This window comes from Lynx canadensis, chromosome A2 (genome assembly GCF_007474595.2).
Source record: "Lynx canadensis isolate LIC74 chromosome A2, mLynCan4.pri.v2, whole genome shotgun sequence".
Lineage (NCBI taxonomy): Eukaryota > Metazoa > Chordata > Mammalia > Carnivora > Felidae > Lynx > Lynx canadensis.
The window spans coordinates 168,138,250-168,160,053 of record NC_044304.2 but is presented as its reverse complement, the minus strand read 5'-3'; the positions used below and the strand labels follow the sequence as shown (position 1 = coordinate 168,160,053).

The window sequence follows — 21,804 nt, the reverse complement described above, 5'->3', positions numbered from 1 at the left end:
GGGGTCAGGGGGACCCAGGGGTGCCCCCATCCTGCTGAGTGAGCCCGGGACCGTGCTGGGGTCAGGGGGACCTAGGGGACACCCCGTCCTGGTGAGTGAGCCCGGGACCGTGCTGGGGTCAGGGGGACCCAGGGGTGCCCCCATCCTGCTGAGTGAGCCCGGGACCGTGCTGGGGTTAGGGGGACCCAAGGGACACTTGAGCCCAGGACCGTGCTGGGGTCAGGGGGACCTAGGGGACACCCCGTCCTGGTGAGTGAGCCCGGGACCGTGCTGGGGTCAGGGGGACCCAGGGGTGCCCCCATCCTGGTGAGTGAGCCCGGGACCGTGCTGGGGTCAGGGGGACCCAGGGGTGCCCCCATCCTGGTGAGTGAGCCCGGGACCGTGCTGGGGTCAGGGGGACCCTGGGGTGCCCCCATCCTGGTGAGTGAGCCCGGGACCGTGCTGGGGTCAGGGGGACCCAGGGGTGCCCCCATCCTGGTGAGTGAGCCCGGGACCGTGCTGGGGTCAGGGGGACCCTGGGGGGCCCCCATCCTGCTGAGTGAGCCCGGGACTGTGCTGGGGTCAGGGGGACCCAGGGGTGCCCCCGTCCTGGTGAGTGAGCCCGGGACCGTGCTGGGGTCAGGGGGACCTAGGGGACACCCCGTCCTGGTGAGTGAGCCCGGGACCGTGCTGGGGTCAGGGGGACCCAGGGGTGCCCCCATCCTGCTGAGTGAGCCCGGGACCGTGCTGGGGTTAGGGGGACCCAAGGGACACTTGAGCCCAGGACTGTGCTGGGGTCAGGGGGACCTAGGGGACACCCCGTCCTGCTGAGTGAGCCCGGGACTGTGCTGGGGTCAGGGGGACCTAGGGGACACCCCATCCTGGTGAGTGAGCCCGGGACCGTGCTGGGGTCAGGGGGACCCTGGGGGGCCCCCATCCTGCTGAGTGAGCCCGGGACTGTGCTGGGGTTAGGGGGACCCAAGGGACACTTGAGCCCAGGACTGTGCTGGGGTCAGGGGGACCTAGGGGACACCCCATCCTGCTGAGTGAGCCCGGGACCGTGCTGGGGTCAGGGGGACCCTGGGGTGCCCCCATCCTGGTGAGTGAGCCCGGGACCGTGCTGGGGTCAGGGGGACCTAGGGGACACCCCGTCCTGCTGAGTGAGCCCGGGACTGTGCTGGGGTCAGGGGGACCTAGGGGACACCCCGTCCTGGTGAGTGAGCCCGGGACCGTGCTGGGGTCAGGGGGACCCTGGGGTGCCCCCATCCTGGTGAGTGAGCCCGGGACCGTGCTGGGGTCAGGGGGACCCAGGGGTGCCCCCATCCTGGTGAGTGAGCCCGGGACCGTGCTGGGGTCAGGGGGACCCTGGGGGGCCCCCATCCTGCTGAGTGAGCCCGGGACTGTGCTGGGGTCAGGGGGACCCAGGGGTGCCCCCGTCCTGGTGAGTGAGCCCGGGACCGTGCTGGGGTCAGGGGGACCTAGGGGACACCCCGTCCTGGTGAGTGAGCCCGGGACCGTGCTGGGGTCAGGGGGACCCAGGGGTGCCCCCATCCTGCTGAGTGAGCCCGGGACCGTGCTGGGGTTAGGGGGACCCAAGGGACACTTGAGCCCAGGACTGTGCTGGGGTCAGGGGGACCTAGGGGACACCCCGTCCTGCTGAGTGAGCCCGGGACTGTGCTGGGGTCAGGGGGACCTAGGGGACACCCCATCCTGGTGAGTGAGCCCGGGACCGTGCTGGGGTCAGGGGGACCCTGGGGGGCCCCCATCCTGCTGAGTGAGCCCGGGACTGTGCTGGGGTTAGGGGGACCCAAGGGACACTTGAGCCCAGGACTGTGCTGGGGTCAGGGGGACCTAGGGGACACCCCATCCTGCTGAGTGAGCCCGGGACCGTGCTGGGGTCAGGGGGACCCTGGGGTGCCCCCATCCTGGTGAGTGAGCCCGGGACCGTGCTGGGGTCAGGGGGACCTAGGGGACACCCCGTCCTGCTGAGTGAGCCCGGGACCGTGCTGGGGTCAGGGGGACCCAGGGGTGCCCCCATCCTGGTGAGTGAGCCCGGGACCGTGCTGGGGTCAGGGGGACCCTGGGGTGCCCCCATCCTGGTGAGTGAGCCCGGGACCGTGCTGGGGTCAGGGGGACCTAGGGGACACCCCGTCCTGCTGAGTGAGCCCGGGACCGTGCTGGGGTCAGGGGGACCCTGGGGGGCCCCCATCCTGCTGAGTGAGCCCGGGACTGTGCTGGGGTTAGGGGGACCCAAGGGACACTTGAGCCCAGGACTGTGCTGGGGTCAGGGGGACCTAGGGGACACCCCATCCTGCTGAGTGAGCCCGGGACCGTGCTGGGGTCAGGGGGACCCAAGGGACACTTGAGCCCAGGACTGTGCTGGGGTCACACTGCCAGGCCTGCCTCTCAGGAAGCCTCTGCATCCTGGGCTCGCCTGCCCTAGGTGGGCATCCTGTGTGGTGCGGAGGGTCTAGGTGCCGTGCTCTTGGGTAGAAGTTCATTTTCTACCGACGCTACATGCCCTCAAGCCATTCTGAGATGCTCAAAGGGACGTTTTAAAGAAACAGAATCACAAATGTCAGCTGTCTACATGGCAAAGAATGACTGCTTGTTAAACTGGACTTACCAGATTTTGAGTCACTGGGGAGAGCAGGGACAGTCAGAACCAGGGGCCTCACGCATCCCGAGGAGGGGGTTTGGGCAAAGTGCTGAAGTCCAGGGTGATCGTGGTGGACATGTTGGGTTTTGGCAGTGATGTGCACACTTTTTTGCTGGACATTAGTTATGTCCACCGGGATTTGACATATTTTCCTTTCTATGAGTGACGCATGACTGAAGGTCCCTCTCCTCTGAGGCTCTGCTGGGGTTTCCTCAGAAGATTTTCCCCAGAAAATATGGGGGATGCAACGTGTGTCCCCTTTTCAATTATTTTCCTGTCAAGAAGCCACTGAAGTGATTAAAGCCCGCCCCGGGCTGAGACTGTGTGCAGCGCCCATGCAAGGTCCTTTCGAGGGCACACTGCTGATGAGGCCCGAGTCACCTGAGGACAGCAGTGCGCTCTGAGCGGGCACTCAGAACTGGTGCTGCGGCCCCGCAAGGTGAGGTCAAGTTAGGTGTGGGCTGAGGTGCAAGGTTGGTTCAGTTCTGCGTCTTACGGGCAGAGCCCCCAGAGAAAGGACGTCTGTCGTCCGGGCTTCTCTAGGGTCCTGTTACTTGCGTCAGCCCCTCCTCGAGGTCCTTCACCGTCCAGCCCTCGTTTCACAGTCACGTTGGGATACAGAGGCCCTGTGGGGAGTCCTAGCACCGGCCAGGGCGCCTGCTGAGGCCATGGGGTTCCAGAGCCCCCAGGCCACTTTGAGAGGCTGCTGGGAGCTCCTGCACGGTCACGTTCCTGTCCTGGATCGTGGGAATGTGTTTGCCCAGTTCGTGGCATTTGCCATAACGGATTCAGTCCTCACAGACGAGCCCCTAGCAGGAGAGAGTAAGATAACGCAGGGCGGCCCCCACGCTGCAGTCGGCCAGTCCCACTCCCGCCTGGACCCTTGGCCGGCTTCTCAGTGTGGGCCGTAACCCCGTCCGAGCCGGATGCACTTAACATTTTTTCTAGATGTTGAACTTAAGATTTCTTATTCATTTATTGCGACCGAGCACTTTCCATGAGCCAGGTGCTCAGCTGGATGCCGTGGAGTGAGAGGTACAATTGTCAAGGACCTTTGCCTGGCTGTCGGCCGGGGGCCAGACACGGTGGGCGAGATTCTGGACACTCTGGAGGGCGTTCAGAACCAGTTCCCACCAGTGCCGTGTGGCCTCAGGGAGGCCGCTCAGCCTCTCTGCCCTCAGGGTCTTTGGCCGTGAAGTTGGGCCGTAAGACGGTCCTAGAGTCACTGTGAGGAGAAGCGAGACAAGGCACATAGAGCTCACAGCAAAGGCCTGAGTCAGTAGTGGTTACCATTGTTAGTCCTGACCTGTCTGCAGAAACACGGTGAATGTAGGTCTGGAAACCGCCTGCTGGTTCTTGCTGGAGCCCTGTCTCCCGAGGAGACCGCAGCTGAGCTCTGGGTGCCCAGCCCCGCAGAGCGCCCAGAGCCCGAGCGACTCACCTGTTGACTTACTCCGCGGTGCCAGGGAAACCAGCTTCTCCCAGTCCCGAGGATGGGAGACTGGAATACACACAAGTGTGAGATCACTCGTTTGTCCTCCTCCTTTGTCCCCCGATGTGTCTTTCTCAAAAGGAACATGAAGCCTCATGCTCAGCCTTGGCTTCCGTAATGGAGACGTTGCGTCGCGTCCCTGGGTGTGGGACCCAGAGATGGTTGTGGAGGCGGGAAGGGCAAGACGGTCCTTACACGTTCCCGAGACCCAGGAGAAGCTTGAAAGCAACCTGCCGACGTTTCTCTGGGAAGCGGCTCCCGTCCCTAACCAGTCTGCGGCCTTCTGCGCCGGGGACAGAAACGGAGCAGGAAGGCGCACAAGCTGGAGCCCAGGGTGTTGGCGAAGCTTCGTCAGCCGCCCGCCGGTGCCGCGGGGCCTCGTGCTCATCCTGAACCCAGCACCATGTTTCCCCTCCTGCGTGGCCGTCTCCTCACTCAGCCGCACGCCGGGATGACCGTCAGTTTAGAACAGAAGTTGCTGCTCCTCGGACGAGGACGGGCGTGGACGGCCTGGGTCCTCTGCCATACTGCCTTGCTGTCCGCACCTGCTGTGGGGTAACCTACGAGTGTGACATCAGGGACTCTGAGACTGTCACGTGGTCTGTGCCGGCAGTGTTGGGGGCAGGGGAGCCGTGGCAGAGCCGGGGCTGGGGGTGTGACCCCCAGGTGGGTGAGTGACTCTGCCAGAGCCGCCCAGTGTCCTATTGGGCCTGAGGTTGGGGGGGGGTGAGTCTGTAGCCCCCAAACGCTGGTCAGCGGGATTCGCAGCAGAGTCCGTCCAGCCCTGGCTCACTTACCTGGCGACTCTGACCCTGAGCATCTGGACAGGCCTCCCCATTCTGCACGAGAGTGTGACCTTCCAGAGCCCTGAGGCTGTGGGGTCAGTGCCTGTGACTCTACCCTGGGGCCCTCGGAGGCACAGGACGACCGGCATCCATCTCAGGAGAGAGGGTCTGGCGCTCGCATCCCCACACACTCCATCCGTCTGACTCCGTCTGCCGAGCACGACTCGCATAGTCCTTAACCGCCCCCGGCAAGATGGCCACACACTGTGGTTCATCCGGGCAGGCCGCTCCCTCACACGAGTCCCGGGTGGGGTGCCGGACCCTGCGGCCCCCCTGCCATGCGGCCACTCCAGCACAACAGTAATGAGCTGATTCAGAACATGAGCACTTGGTGGCATTTTTGGCTTAGGCTTTTTTCTTCTATGTTGAGATAGATGGTTCTCCGTATTAAAGACTGCACGAGAACCTAGAACTTGTTATTTTTTGGGTCCGGTGTCCTCTCTCTAATGAACAGAGACTGGATAAAGCACAGGAAATACATAATCAGATGTTTTCAAAGCTGCTGTGCAGACGTTTTTGCCACCTTGCGGGCTATCAAACAAATATCAAGAAAGTTGACTTAAGTCCAGCCATACTGATAATTGTAGCATAGACATGGATTAAGCCCTCCAAATGAAAAGCAGAGATGTTCAATTTTTTTAACTTTTTAAAAAATTCATTTATTTATTTTGAGAGAGACAGAGAGAGAGAGTGGGAGTGCACATGCACATGAGCAGGGGAGGGGCAGAGAGAGAGGGAGAGAATCCCAAGCAAGCTCTGTGCTGACACAGAGAGATCATGAGCTGAGCTGAAACCAAAAGTTAGACACTTAACCAAATGAGCCACTCGGGCACCCCCAGAGATGTTCAAATTAATAAAAACAGAAAACAGATAACCATATTCTACTAAAGCCAAACACATGATATTAGAAAGACATACATAAGTTGGAAGTAAAAGTATGGAAAATATACACAATGGAAACTCTAAATATCAGAAAGCTGCTGTGATGATGTTAATATTAATCACAGTACACTTCAAGACAATTAGCATTATCAGAGATAGAGGATTTTATAACAACCGAATGATCAATTCATTAAAATGACATAAAATCTTTTCTATGAGCCTAATGTCAGCACTTCAAATACATAAAGCAAAAATGCAAGAATACTAAAAAGAGAATTATGCAAGTCTACAATCATTTTTAGAGATTTTAACTCTCCTCTCTCAGTAACTTCTTATACAAATAGGTAAAATAACATTAAGGATATAGAAGATTTGAACAATACCATCAACAACTTAACCTAATTGATATTGATAGAATGATAGTATCTAAAAACTGCTGAATATACATTATTTTCAAGTATACATAGAATATTTCCCGATATAGATCGTGTGCTGGACCATAAAATAAGTCAATAAATATCAAAGGATTAAAATCATACAAAGAAAGATAAAGGAAAAGAAAGCTTTAGATCATTATTCCTCAGAAATATAGAAGTAAAAATTATAGGGGCGCCTGGGTGGCGCAGTCGGTTAAGCGTCCGACTTCAGCCAGGTCACGATCTCGCGGTCCGTGAGTTCGAGCCCCGCGTCGGGCTCTGGGCTGATGGCTCAGAGCCTGGAGCCTGTTTCCGATTCTGTGTCTCCCTCTCTCTCTGCTCCTCCCCCGTTCATGCTCTGTCTCTCTCTGTCCCAAAAATAAACGTTGAAAAAAAAAATTTAGAAGTAAAAATTATAGATAAATTTTAGCAAGCAAATCCAACATTATATGAAAAAGCATAATACATGATGATATAAGGAGATTGTTTACATATGAAATTAGTGTAACTCACCATATTAACAAGAAAAAGGAAAACTATATGATAGTCTTAAAAGATGCAGAAAAAGCATTTGACAAAAGGCATCATCAATTCATGGTAGAAATCTACAACTAACATCACACTGAATGAGGAAGGACTGAATGCTTTCTACCTAAAATCTGGAATTAGACAAGGAGGTCTGCTCTTGCCTCTTCAGTACTGGGGGTTTTAGCTAGTGCAATAAAGTAAGAAAAAAAATAAAAGGCATGCAGATTACATGACCACCTTTGCAGAAAATTTGATGGAATCTACCAAAAAAGCTACTAAAACTAGTAAGTGAGCATAGTAATGCCATAGAATACAAAGTCAATGTACAAAAATCAATTATATTTCTCTATATAACCACAAACAGTTAGATATTAAAATTCTGAAAAGTTACTTACAGTAGCATTAAGATTGTGAAGCAATTAGAGAGAAATCTAAGAATACGTGTAAGGATTTGTACACTGAGAATTAAAAAAAAACATTGATGAGAGTAAAGACACTCTAAATTAATGAAGATATATATATATATACCATGATCGTGTGTCAGAAGGCTCAAAAGTGTTAAGGTCCCCCATACTGATGTATAACTATGACAGCAAAGTACAATCCATAAGAAAAAAATTGATAAATTGGACTTCCTAAAAATTAGGAATTCTCTTCTTTAAAAGATAATGATAAGTGAGTGAAAAGACAAGTCACAGGCTGGGAAAAAATATTTGCAAATAATACACCTGAAAATACTTTTCTCTACAATGTATAAAGAACTCTCAAAACTTGTTAAAAAGAAAGAGAGGAGGCAAATAAAGAATTGAGCAAAATATTTGAAAAGACACTTCACCGAAGAAGATAAATGGGTGGCAAATAAACTCATTGTAAAATGTTCAACATCATTGTTTATCAGGGAAATAAAAATTAAAACCATGAGGAGATGCCATCACATGCCTACCAGAATGACTGAAATTTAAGAGAATGAGCACACCATATGTTGGCAGTGGGGTGGAGGGACTGGAACGCTCATATTCCGCTGGTGGGAACGTAAAACAGTGTAGCTACTTTGGAAGCATTTGCAGTTTCTTAAGAAATTAAACATACGCTGCTCCATGATTTAGCCATCCCACTCGTGTCCAAGATACATCAGAGCTTTGTCCTTTCGGAGACGGTATGTGAATATTCATAGCAGCTGTAATAGTAATTGCCAACGACTGGAAAAACGCAAATGCCTATCAACGAGTGAATGAATAAACAAACTGGGTTTGATCTATAAAGTGGGATGCTACTCAGAAATAAAAATGAATGAATTACTGATGCATGCCATAGCATGGGTGACTTTCCAAATAATTATGCTGACTGAAAGACAGGAAAAAAGTACATACTTTTATAATTTTATTTATACAAAATTTTACAGAATACGAACTAGTGTATGAGTTGCAGAAGGAAATCTGTCGTTGCCTGATGATGTGGGAGTGGAGGGCAATTGGAAGGAACTGTTAGGGGACGAGCACACTTCTTGGGTGACAGTTATGTTCGTTGCTGGAGATGGCTTCATAGGTGTATGGTTGTGTCCGCATAAATGTGTACTATTTATTGTGTGTCAATCACACCTTAATAAAGATGGAAAAGAAAAAGATGAGCAAGCCAACACAAAATGTGTAAAAGTTTTTAACGCTTTATTAAAAAAGATACACAAAGGCCAGTGAGGGCATGAAAGGTGTCAAATATGATTATTCTTTGGGGGAAATACAGCATAACACGCTGAGGAACGGCTACTTTGTGTCCATTAGATGGGCCAAAATTAACAAAAAAATAACTGTGATACCACTGTTACAGCCACCATTTGGCAGTTTCTTTACAATTGAACATTCACCTGTCTGTGACGTAGCGAGAGAAAGGAAAGATGTGTTCACAGGAAGACTTGCATGCAGCTGCCCGTGGCAGCAGCTTCCTAACAGCCCCGGACTGGGAAGCAGCCAGGCGTCCACCAGCAAGCCCGTCTTCTCCTCCATTTCTGAAGAGGTGCCGCCTGAGGAAATTGAATTTGGTGACTCAGGTTCCCTCCTGCCCTCTTCTTAGCTGTTCCACTGGGAATAGCATGTGCAAAGGTGCTGAGCTGTGAGGACCGTGGCCACGACATTGTATCTGAACCACATCTGTGATGCTCATTTGATCTAAAAGTTGCCTTCTCAAGCTATTGTTTCTCCTGGCCTTCGGTGGGAAGCTGGGATCGTACGGTGGAGCTGTTCTTGGGGTTTGTGCCCGATATGCAGGAAGGGGTTAATCATAGTCACTGTGAGTACCACCCCCCATTCCCTGGTAGGCCCAGCCCTCTCCACTTACCGAGGCTCCAGTCAGCTTGGGGCTGAGCTCCGTGGGCAAACCAGCCTGTGTGTCACTCGCTTGTTCATCTGCTCACCCAGTAGGCGGAGCATCTGAGGTGTGACGGTCGCGAGGGCTGGAGATCAATCTGGGACCTCACGGGGAGTGATCACGCACCGACAATCCCTCCCAGACCCCTGCCCTGTTTATTTCCTGGGTCCGTGTTTCTGCCTTCCATCCTGCTGAGCCCCGTGCCAGATCCTGCAGCCGGCCTTGCCCTTGCACAGCTGGCTTGCTGGTAGGAGAGGTGGTTGTGTGGACATACACAGGAAGCCGCAAAGAAGCTTTGTGAGAAGTCGTTATTCGTTGTTTTTCTTTAGTGTTGCATTCTGTACGGGCAGGAGGCATTCTCCTTTTTCTTTCTGTTTTTGATCTCACGTCACCGTGTGTGAGAAGCTACTCAGGCACTCTTGAGAGACGTTCACCTCTTCCATCGGGACTCTTTGGAGCTGATGGGACAGACGGACAAAAAGCCACAGCCTCGTCCTGTCAGGCTGCATTGTACTTTCTGTAGACTCACGTTTATGAGGATGAGAAGTTCCCTGAGACCTTCAGTTTGGAGAGGGACACCGAGTCCGAGAAAGATGGAGTGAAATGCCTGCTTTAAACACTTACTTGGTAGTAGAACTGAAATCGGAACCCTGAGATTCTTGCCCAGCCTTTTCATGTTTATTTTTTATGCCAAATGCAAGCCCACCGAGTTTACTCCCCCAAACTCTGCGGAGCAGCAGACGGACTGCAGGGCGAGCCTCCTCCTTTCTATAGCGCAGCCTGAAGCCAGACGCCCAGGGCTGTGTCCCAGCCTTGGTTCTCACTTGCCAGAACTCTATTGGCTTCGTACCCAAAAAATGCTGTAGTTTCGTGTACACCATAGGCTTTTGGGAGGATCAAAAAGAAATAACACCAAAGAACAGCCTGGCACCAGCACTCAGAAAACAGGACCCATTTTGTGATTGTGATCCTGATGTCCTCCTGGTGGTTATATTAGCCAGTGGGCCTCTGATTTCATGCCTGGTGCTTATCCAACATGGGTAGAAAATGGATCGCAAGTCTCTGCTTCAGTCCATTCCTTTTGCCTGTTACTTGCTGAGTCTGGGGCTGTAGGAGAAGGTGCAGGCCAGAAGGACAGCAGGTGCAGCAGAAATGACAGAAGGAAGAGGCGATGTGGGGGGATAGAGAGGCGAGGCGATGGCGCTGGCTTCATGTCGTCAGCTGTCTCTAGAGCCATTCCAAGCAAGCATGGCGCAGTATCACTGTAGATATCCATCACTTACAGTCCACACCTCATGTTGCTGTCAGCTTTCTGCATAATTCGTTGATCCTGGGTTTAGAACTTAACATCTCTTCAACTACGTAGCTTTTGTGAACCCTGTAAAAAGTGTTTGGAGACTGGTTTTTCTAACTGAAAGTACTACGTCTCAGCTGCAAAGAAAGATAGACCAGTGTCTGTCCCTAAGCTCCCCTGAAGGCAAACATTTCTTTTGTCTTGGCAACGATGCCGTCAGTAAGAATGACACCTCCAACCTATTCCCTGCACACGGGGCAGGCTGGACACTTAGAGCCTGAACACCTTGGCAGGACATCCTTCTCTCTGTGTTGAGAGGTAGGGAGGGGGGGAGTGTCGGAGGGAGAGAGGGAGGCAGAAGTGGGCGAAGAAAGGAGGGAGAGAGGGAGGGGGAGGGAAGGAGAGAAAGAGGGAGAGACAGGAGTGGAGAGGGATAGAGAAAGAAACAGAAACAGAGAGACAGAGAAACAGAGACAGAGATCGAGGGAGAGGAAGAGACTTGATGACTTCCCCGAATCATCCTCCATGGCCTGAGCACAGAAAAGCACAGAGAAGTAATCCCATCTCTACATTAATGAATTGCAGGTGGAGGGTTCCTAGGAGGCTCCCAGATCTGGCCACATCTGATGGCATTATGGGGTCATCTCATCAGGAAGCCTGTGGACAGCCCCATTGCTGTGTGTTTCGTCACCGGCAGTAAGCATGTCTTGATCAATGTGCTTGTCAATGCTGCCTTCAGGCTGTGAGACAACCTGGAGAAAATGTTTGTTCTGTGGTCAAAAGATGACCCAATTTGAGTTTCCTAATTTGTGTTGGATCCTTGGCATAAGAGAATATCTGATAAGCATTAGTGGCCAGTGTGCAGACATGAGTCTCCTCCACTCAGTGTTTGTTTGCACGTGGGGCTCCGAGGGCCCCGAGGCCTTCCTGGCAGTCTGAACTCCTAATTTTACAGTCTGGGGCTGGAGTGGGCAGACTTCCATGAGAGGAAGGAGGCCTGGCTTTTAGCTCTGGTCCCCTGGTCCTGGGGAGGCTGGGGGTATAGGGAGCATCCATGGCTGTTTCATTGTTTGGCAGATAGGGGTGCAGTGCAGCCTGCGGCTCTTAGGAAGTGTGTCAGCTGCCTCCAGGCGGCAGCCCTGATTTCCCCTCTTCCTTCCAAATTGGTATCACTAAACCTCTTTAATAATATGCTTTCAATTATAGTTACATACGTCTGTGACATAACCCCCATTGCAGTCTGCGATTTGTTTGAAGACAGGTCCGTGTTTGAGACAGTCTTCCCCCACAGAATGTAGGCCAGAGCTTGGCACACCGCATCACTGGTGCTTGGGATGTGCTGATGGCAGTGAGGATGGTGATGGTGGTGAGGGAGGTGACGGTGGTGAGGGAGGTGATCATGCTCATAGTGACGATATTGATGGTGATGATGATGTCGGTGGGGATCATGGTGATAGACGTGATGCGACCGCCTACCATTTATCAGACATCTCCTCTGAGCCATGTGCTGAGCACTTTAACTCACCTTTTTACTCTCATCCTTTTACCTGCTTTAAGAAAAAAAGGAACTATATTCCTAATTTTGAAGGTAGTAAAAGTGAAGTGCAAGGAGGTTGTCCAAAGCTGTGCAGGTTCCACAGAGCTGTGCTGACAGGATCAGGCCAGTCTCCCCAAAGAGCCTTCTTTCCCTGTGTTTTATCCAGTGTAGCAGGTGTGGGTGAGCGGGTGAGCAGACTCTACTTCTCATGTGGCCACACTGTGGGTTAAGGAATGTGCCTGGAGGAATGGAATTTCGGGGTAAATTTTATCAACTGTGGCAGTTCTCAGATGCCTCGTACACAGTGTACTTACCATACCAGGGATTCCCACACTAGATTTCTCTAGCATGTGTACCAAGAACCAATGTACCAAAACTGGCCACACCATGTGTTGGGCAGTGGCAAATTGTTATACTTTTAGGCTGCGAATTTCCGGATTGGGGCGACTAAAGTCCTAAAAATTATTCAGCATTATTTTAGGGAACCTGACATCATAAGTTTGTTGAATTGAGGCTTAAAACTTCTTCGGGGGGGGGGGGTGGTTTATGCTCAGTTCATCTGTGGACTTCCTCCTGCTTCAAAGAAAATGAAGGCCTAAGGAGGTAAAGTAGATAATAACCCTAACGATACTAGTGGCAGTAGCCATTAACACGCTGTGCCAAGCAGAGTGTTATCATCCCCGTTTTACGGATGACTTGGAGATTAAATACTTCGCCAAAGCAAAGCTCACTAGGTTTGTGAGATCAGAGGTGTGAGCCAAACCCAGGCAGCCTTGCCCCAGAATCCAGCCCCGCCTCCTAGTCTCTCCTTCAAGACTTGAAGCCACACAGAAGGAGCCGCCACCAGAATACACTTCCTGCCGATCTCCCACTTCCCAGGACTCCTGGTTATTCGGTGGCACCCTCGCCTGGGCCACAGTGAGCTCCCCTGAGGACACCATCGTGCTGGCCTTCATTTACAGAGGACCTGGGATGATTTGTAAAAACTGATGCTTTTCTGTGATTTCTACAGTTTGCCTACTGAAATATTCTTTTTGGTTCACAGCATAAACAGACCCAAAGTAGGTTGTTTATCCCATTCCACTGCACAGGTTTCGTTCAGGAGTGATCCACTGTGCACTGTGTTCAGCCTGGTTTGTCCTTTACCAGGGGCTTCCCAGTTCGACCATAATTAGAAGCTCTTTGAGCAGAAGTCCTCGGTTAGGCTGCATTCATGGCAAAAAGAGGAGAGAGGCTTGTGGGCACATTAATGAGGCATTTGGATGCCTTCCCTAGCCCCCAGCACTATGACCTGACCAGGTGTTCAGAGACAGCCTTTCTGAACGGGAGTTCAGCCTGGGCTTAAGATTGACACTTACACCCAATTTGTGGGAAAATGCTGGAGGGGCTATTTGTGTGGTAGCATTTTATTTTTCTCTCCCTTTCTCTAATGAATCTTCCTTTCTCTTTTCTAAAGGAAAAGCAATTGGTTTCAGCTAGTACTTGGACAACATTAAACAATTTGGATGACAGCTAAAATCACATCATTTTAGAAATAAAAGCAATCTTAGAGATAATGTCCAGTCTCCTTCTTTGACAGAAAATTGAGTCTCCAAAGGTCAAGTGATTTGCCCAAGTTCATATGTGAGAACAACAACTTAGAACCCTTATCAACCCTAGTTTTCTGACTTCTAACTTGCTATACCAAAGTCTATCCTGGAAGCCTGAACCCAAATATTTTTGAAAATAGCCAGACTTGGGAGTCTGAACCATCTGTCTTAAATTCAGTGATGGCTGCACATCTTAACTAGATCCGAAGGTCTACTCCCTATTGACTCAACATCGATGTTGTGCCCCAAGCGAGGTGCACTTAGAAAATGTGAATGGGCAAGATTTTAAAATTTTATGGTTCGTGGACCCATTCTACACCATGGAGGGAGCTCGGAGTAAGCCTCAAGGACAGCCATAACTTTTCTGAGAATCTCCAAGTTGGAAATTTCCATGTTTGCCCATGAAATTCTGACGGTTCCACAGAGGTAGAACACTGACATTTCTAACACTTTTGTAGCTACTCCAGAGGGGAGGACAACTGGGCCTTGAGGCGTCTAGTGGCAAAACAGTCTGTTTCCTCCTGGGAAAATGGGCTCAATGAATAAGGGGGACTTACAGGTGGAGGCTCAATGAAAGACCATGTCGGTCAGGCCACGGATTTGATGTTACATCTAATTGTTAAGAGAAAGCCTGGCAGCTTTGATGTTTCAGAATATTGCTGTTAAAGGAATAGGCTATAAAGGTGATTCCAATAATCAGTAAAGAAAGGAGTTGTCGTGAAATAAAGACGGTAAGACAGGCAATATAGGTGCTCCAATCGTGGATGGAGAGATACTTTTGCAACAGTCAACACCAATTCAGGTGATGGAATTGGGCAGACATTTCTCCAAGGAAGACAAGGAGTCCATGACGTCGTTAGCCATCAGGGAAATGCAAGTCAACACCCAGTGAGCTACCACTTCACACCCACTAGATGGCTGTAAGGAGACAGGTGGCCAATAACAAGCGTTGGCGAGGAGCTGTGGAAACCGGATTCCTCACACGTTGCTGGTGGGAATGTAAAACGGTGCCGCCATGTTAGAAAACATTCGGGCAGCTCCCAGCAAGTCAAGTGTGGAGTTACCATACTACCCAGCAATTTCACTTCCAGGCATGAACCCAAAAGAATTGGAGACATATGTCCCCCCAAAACTTGTAGATGAATGTTCATAGCAGTATTATTCATAATGGCCAAAAATGAGAAACCACCCAAATGTCCACCGGCTGATGCATAAACAAAATGTACTGCGTCTTTAAAACAGTGTTTTCCGGCTGTGGGAAGGCATGCAGCACTGATGTGTGGATGCACCTCAAAAACATCTAAGTGAAAGAAGCCAGACACAAAGGCCACATGTTGTGTGATTCCATTTATATGAAATGTCTTAAACAGACCAGCCCATAGAGACAGAAAGTAGATTAGTGGTTGCCTAGGGCTTCGGGGAGGAGGAATGGGGATGAGCACAAGGTTCCTGTCGGGGTGGTAAAAAACGTTCTGGAATTAAAGTCACTGTTGATGTTCACACTACTCTGGACATACTAAAACACTGAGTAGGATGTATTTTGTGGTATGTGAATTATATCTCCATAAAGCTGCTATTAGAAAACCACAACAATACAAATATGGGCCATAGAACTCGGTCTATCAGTGGAGTGAAAATTTGGGTGTGCATTTCAGAAATGTCGGTGCTGTTTCGTGCCTTGAAAATTGAGGTCAAATGTCCTTTCGACCGGCTGACATGGAGACTCACCTGCTATTGTTCTGATCTTCGGCTCCTGCAGGGTGAGGACCCCCTTGCTGACAGCGTGCTGACCTTCATGGCGCAAACGTCTGCTCTGACCTATGCTCCTGGCCCTGGGGCAGACTACCCTGGGGGCCGCCCGCTGCGGACCCCTGGCAGGCTGCAACCTGACGAGCTCAGCCCCAAGGTGGATGGCAACGTCAATAGGCAGAAACTGATCGCTGCGCTGGGTGCATATGCGGCTCGGAAGCCCCCGGCGCCCCACGGGGAAGGTGACCCGTGGCTACGAAACCCACTGCATGCACCGTGGAAAACACCAAGGGTCCTTTCGGCGCCGGTGGAGCCCCGGAAGTGGCCTTCGCCTCCAGGAGACCCCAAACTGCCCGAGGCCATGAGCGATGGTAAGTTAGCCTCCACCAATCCCCGGGTTTTTGTTGTTTTTGTCTTTCTGGCCCCTGCCCACTCTACACATCCTTTGAATGGCTTCTACACATTCTTTGAATGGATGCATCAGTGCTGCCCCCTAGGTCATGGCTGCAGCCAGTGCAGCGAGAGAAAGGGCCTCGGGCACCCTCCTGTGCCTCTGGTGCTCTGAGGAGAGAAGGTGGTCGTATTCATGCCAAGAGAATCCAGCCGTGGTGCTGAAGGGAGAAAAGGGCCCTCCTGGGGTGGAAGGGGCCACAGTGTTTAGACCCCCCCCCCCCCCCAGAGTCAGCTTCTTTCATCATTGATGAAGATGCTGAAACACGTTGAGGAACAATGGCCAAGTCTGACCCCAAACTACGCTGGCCACAGAGCATTGTGGAAAATTGAACACGAACGCTTTTGGATTCGGCATATGTCATGCCCCAGCACTCCTTATGGTCAGACTCGGGGTCACATTCACATATTTGTCGTTGCTTGACTGTCCCCAGAAGAGCCCAGTCTGACACGGATACCCCTCACGATGCAGTGCAGGCGCCGTGGGGCCTTCAAAGTGACTGAGCCTCAGCACGGCAGCTTCAGGGCTCTTCCATGAGTCACGCCCCGCTGTGGCCGTCCCACAGGGATGCGGTCCTTACTGGTTCCTCTGCCTCTGTCAGGTGCAGAGGGGTCCCTTGTATTTATCTTCTAGCAGCCTTTTTCTTTTTTTTTTTTTTTTTTTTTAATTTTTTTTTCAACGTTTTTTATTTATTTTTGGGACAGAGAGAGACAGAGCATGAACGGGGGAGGGGCAGAGAGAGAGGGAGACACAGAATGGGAAACAGGCTCCAGGCTCTGAGCCATCAGCCCAGAGCCCGACGCGGGGCTCGAACTCACGGACCGCGAGATCGTGACCTGGCTGAAGTCGGACGCTTAACCGACTGCGCCACCCAGGCGCCCCGAGCAGCCTTTTTCAAAGACCATAAAATAGAAAGTGAGATTCTGATAAAATATGATTTCTTCTTTGAAGATATACAAATAATAAAATCAAGCAGATAACAGGTTTTTTTAATTGACCGAGAATCACATTAATGTTAGCATTCTATTTTCTATAAGTGATGCCTTAATTGGATTTGTTCTGACAGCCTTGTTTTCTACGTATTGCTGCTTTTCAGCTAAGTAGCTTGCTTGTTCTCTCTCTCTCTCGGTCCACAAAGCCATTATGGCACCTTCTAAATGGAAGGAAAACAAAGTTATAATTACAGGGAGGCAGCGCGTGTGGCCATTACTAATCCTTTCTTCTCCTTCTTGTCTTGGGAAAGAAAGCTGTATGAGAAAGAAGACTGCGCTTGCCTATGAATTGTTTGCACATAAATACCCACTGGTGTGTCTGGCACTGCTCTGCAGGAGGCTGCTGCTTGGGGGGGGGGGCACCTCTCTCTCCAGCATGTTCTCCTCTGGGGGTGTTTCTCCTGCACAGCTGTGAGAAATTCCTTTTACTGGCCCTGCTGCCTTCTGCAACTCCCATAATCCCTAGACTCTGCCAGTGGCCTTCAGCTGCCAATTTGGCCTTCACCTTGTCATTGCCTTTCCCATCTTCCCCGGCTCAGTGTCACCCGGCACCTCTGCTATGAGCACACTGCAGAAAGTCAGCGCCAGCCACTGGGTGGTGGCCAAGCAGTGGCCTCTGCTGGGACTTCTGGGCCCTCTCCATGGTGCTGACCGCCCCTTTCCCGTCTTCTGCTGGCTGCCCCAGCTTATGTAACCACCCCTTCCTTCTCTGTCTCCTTTCCCATCTCCCACAACTTAAGACAATCCCTTTTATCAACTACTTCTGTCCTAGCTATTGGCAATGGGAAGCCTCTACGAAAGAGACTTCAATGCACTAGAGAGCCAGGTGTGCTCGCAGAATACGACCGGCTCCACGTGTCTGCTAGTGTTCAGGAGCCTCTGTCTCCCCGTCACTTGGTACCTTCCCATTCTTCTTGACGTCCCTTGAGGCACAGGTCTTTGGGAAAATCCTCTTTGATCTCCATTCTCCAATGACCCTTATTAACTGCATAATTTCATTGGCAGTTTTTTTCTGTGCTAACTAACTTGCGATGTTGGTCATCCTTTCATGTATACTGTCTTCCCAGCTGCACTTTATGCTTTAAAAGGAGACATGTAAAATGCCAATCACAAAATAAATAGAGTATTGTTAAATGAACCCTGGGCATGGCATCACTGGGCTTCAGCAAAAGGCAGCTCCTGGCCTTTCCTGCCACTTCTACGCCCCCACCACCTCCCCATTATCAAGTGGTTTCATCATTGTATTGCTGGCAGATGAGAACTCTTGTATAAACCTAACCACAATAGTTTTATCACACATTAAAATTAATAGTAATGTCTTAGTGTTGTGATCTAATCGGCTATCACGTTTCTCAGTTGTCATAAATTTTCTTTACAGTTGGTTTTTTTGAAGTTCAAAAGAAGAGCCATTGCCTTGGTGGGTCTGTCTGTTCAGCCCCTTTAGATCTCACAAGGGTTCTCTCTCTTCTTCTTTGCTTGTCTTGTGGGGTTTTCACGTTCTGGATTTTGCTGGTGCATCCTGATGATAGCATGTCCCTGGTTCCTGTTTCCTGTGCTCTGTACTTTCTGTAAGCCTGCAGTGTAGGAGCTAGCCCAGCCCAGAGCTCTGACCATGGTGTTAACTGTTCAGCAACGAGGCTTCAGAGGTGGTGACAGGGTGCTTTTCTGTGAGGGGGACACTGTCTTGCTGTGTCTGGTGTTAGCATCAGCAGCTGGGGCCACTCAGCCTCCCTGGCAGACTTCAGCTTGGCTCTTTGAAGTGTTCAATCTCTCAGCAAGATGAGCTGCTACCCCACCGCAGAGGAGAGGCTCCTGGAACCTTGTGCCTTCACCCGAGCACATCTCACAGTCTGCAAATACATGTTTGTGCAATTGTTTGACAAATGTTTGTCCCCCTACCCCTTGTAGACCATCAGCTTAGGAAGATGACACATGGCCTCCTTGTCACTGTCCCCATCCCAGCACCCGGCACCCAGTGTGTGCCTGGCAAAGTGTTTGCTGAGTGAATGAACCAGTGGATTCTTCCACACAAATGGCCTCATTTGATTTTCATGTCACCGTTATAAGGCGGTATTATTTTCAACCTCATTTTCCTGATGAGAAGCTGCAGCTCAAAAGTATAAATGACACCCCCACTGTCAGATCACTTAAGACGAAGTTGGAGCTCAGAAGAGGCAATCGTAGAACATTTAGATTTAAACACGATTTGCTTTGTCACTCTGGCTAATTGCTCCTGGACTCCAGTTCAAGCAAGCATTCAGCTCCCAAGTTCAGCTTTTTCTGCTTAGTGTGTACAAAAGTATGTTCCTGGCCTCTAGAGGGGGCAGAGTGGAAAAGGTCACTGAGGGGCAGGGGTGTCAGCCGGTGTAGGACGGGTAAAGATTTCTCTTCTTACATATTTAATGAAAAAGAACGAGAAAAGAAAAGGCCAACTTTCCTCTAAATTTGCAGTCCAGGGGCTTCCTGAAAATAACTCTTGGACTCTGTGCACTGGGATTTAATTGGTGTTCGATAACAGCAGACACCCGGGTGGGCCATTTCACGTCACTGCCTGAAAAACTGCCCCTACCATTTGGCCACCCGCCTGCGGTCCCTGTGGAATGTACAGGTGGATTCAGTGTGCCGTGAGCACAGAATCCCTAGGCGCAGTCCTCTGCACCAACCCAGTTGCACCTTGGAAGCGACAGCAAGAGAGTGGGAAGGGAGGGCTGGAGGGCTGCCGTGCCCTCAGGATGGTCAGCCTGGACAGCTGGCTATCCCAGACGCCCTGAGGGCTGCTACCTGGAAGGGCGACCCTGTGGTCATGCGAAGGGCAAGGAGCTCCCCTGTGACGCCGAGAAGGCTCTGTCCTTCTGCAGCATGATCGAATCCAGCTTGTGACACTGTCTCACATACAGCCACAGGAAGACCCACCCATACCCGCCCCCAGAGAAGTGCTCAGTACATTGAGTTGCTGACTCAATGTGTACGGCAGCTATTCATTTGGTAAAAGCTTATCATAGAAAAGACACCTCTCTCTCCATTTATTTATTATTTACACCCTATCTTTTTTAAAAAAAGCTTTAAAGCAGTGCCAACTCGCAAGGAAGAGCTGTGTGAAATGGGGTGATGGAGGACAGGCGGCAAACCGTGTACCATGTGTGGATTCGAGCTGCACCGAATGCGGCCTCTCCGGTGTAAGGTGGAGCGCTCCGCTGCCGCCCGTGTGTGCACTCCTCCATCGATGCTGTTCCGGAATTTCCAGATCAGTTTGAGTAGGGATCAATTTGTAAATGATTACTTGTTGTGCTGTTTACCAGTTGTAAAATGACAAATGGCCACTCTGCAAAACTTGGGCGATAGGTGTGCAGAAAGAAGTAGACAAAAGTCACTTCAACTTACCTCCCGGGTGAGCGCCACAGGCTCGGCGTGCCTTCCTCTGCGGCCGTGTGTGTGTCGCGGTCCCCCTCTGGGCAAGGGGAGCGGGGTGTCGCCGTCCCTTTGATGTGTTCACCGGGCTAGTTCTTCCTCCAGCCTGGGATTAGTCTCAAGCAAGCCCTGTGAATTCCACTCACTCTTATGTAATATATAGTTCCATGCCCACTTTTTACACTAAAGCTTTTAGAAATTGTGGTAAAATACACATGACCTGAAACTGACCATCTTAACCGTTTTAAGTGCACAGCTCAGTGGCGTTAAGGACATACATGCTGTTGTGCAGCTGTCCCCACCACCATCTCCAGGACATTGTCCTCTTCTCCAACTGAGACTCTGTCCCCATTAGACACTAACTCCGCTCCCCTCCCCAGCACCCAGTGCCCATCCTCTGCTCTCTGTCTCTATGGACCTGATGGCTCGCGGGACCTCATAGAAGTGAAATCACAGGGCAGCTGTCCTTCTGTGACTGGCTTGTCTCACTGAGCATCATGTCCTCCAGGTTTGTCCATGCTGCAGCGGGTGTCAGGATTTCCCTCCTTTTCAAGGCGGAATGATATTCCACTGTATGGGTAACACCATATTTTGTCAATCTATCAGTGGATGCTTGGGTTGCTTCTATCTTTTGGCTGTTGTGAATGTTGTTGCTGTGATATATTTAAATTTCTAAAACAACTTTCGCATTGTAAGATTATGATGTGCTTATTTAGAAAGATCCAAGTATTGTAGAGTGTACCAAGTGACATCTGAAGTTTGCTTCTCCACAGCCAGTCCTTCCACGACTGCTGTATGCCCAGCCAGAAGCAGGCTACCACTCTGTGTGTGTGTGTCCTTCAGATACCCCATCCAAAACCAATGACCCATGCACGTACCCATACAGCTGTGTTTTTAAGTAGAGGCATAATCATCTAACCATCACTGTATGTAGGTACCACAATACATCTGGATCAGTTCTCTGTCTCTATACAGTTGACTCTTGAACAGCGTGGGGATTAGAGGTGTCAACCCTCTGTGTAGTTGAATATATGCACTTAACTTCCGACTCCCCAAAACCTTAACTACTAATAGCCTACTGTCGACTGGAAGCCTTACTGATAATACGAACAATTCATTAACACATATTCTGTGTCTTATGTGTGTTCTTGCAATAACGTAAGCTGGAAAAAAGGACATGTTACAAAATATGTTCATAGTACTCTGTACTACAAAAAGTCCATGTGTAAGTGGATGCGCACAGCTCCAAGCTGCGTTGCTCCAGGGTCAACTGCAAGTCTCCTAAATTATATATAGTTTGTTGATCTTTGCTCTTCACATAATAGCACCATTAACATCCTCATGCATAAATCTTTTCAGACCACAGAACCCTGATTATAGTTTTCCCAGCCTCAATAGTCACTGAGTTTTAACAAAGCCTAAAGTCACTCTTTTTCCTTTTTTTTAAGAGACTATTTTTTAGAAGCTTTAGGTTCACAGCAAAATTAAAGGGGAGGTATAGAGATTTCCCATGTACGTCCTGCCCTCACATGTGCACAGCCTTCCCCCTAAAAAAGATCCCCAACTGGAGTGTTAAATTTGTTACAACTGGGGAACCTGTATGGACACATCATTATCACCAT

At 50.6% G+C, this 21,804-nt stretch overlaps 1 protein-coding gene and 1 long non-coding RNA gene across 2 annotated transcripts in view; one reads left to right on the top strand and one right to left on the bottom strand.

Annotated features, from left to right (window-relative positions):
- The window catches only part of PTPRN2 (protein tyrosine phosphatase receptor type N2), a 768,343-nt gene that overhangs the window by 304,255 nt on the left and 442,284 nt on the right, over window positions 1–21,804 (top strand). The window contains 1 exon segment of the mRNA XM_030297386.1: window positions 15,342–15,702. Coding sequence (XP_030153246.1) covers window positions 15,342–15,702 — 361 coding nt within the window.
- LOC115509436 lies at window positions 8,449–9,326 on the bottom strand. The gene is made up of 2 exons (XR_003967342.1): window positions 9,133–9,326; window positions 8,449–8,818 (listed from the first exon to the last, which is right to left on the bottom strand). It is a non-coding gene; the product is annotated as an uncharacterized LOC115509436 (long non-coding RNA).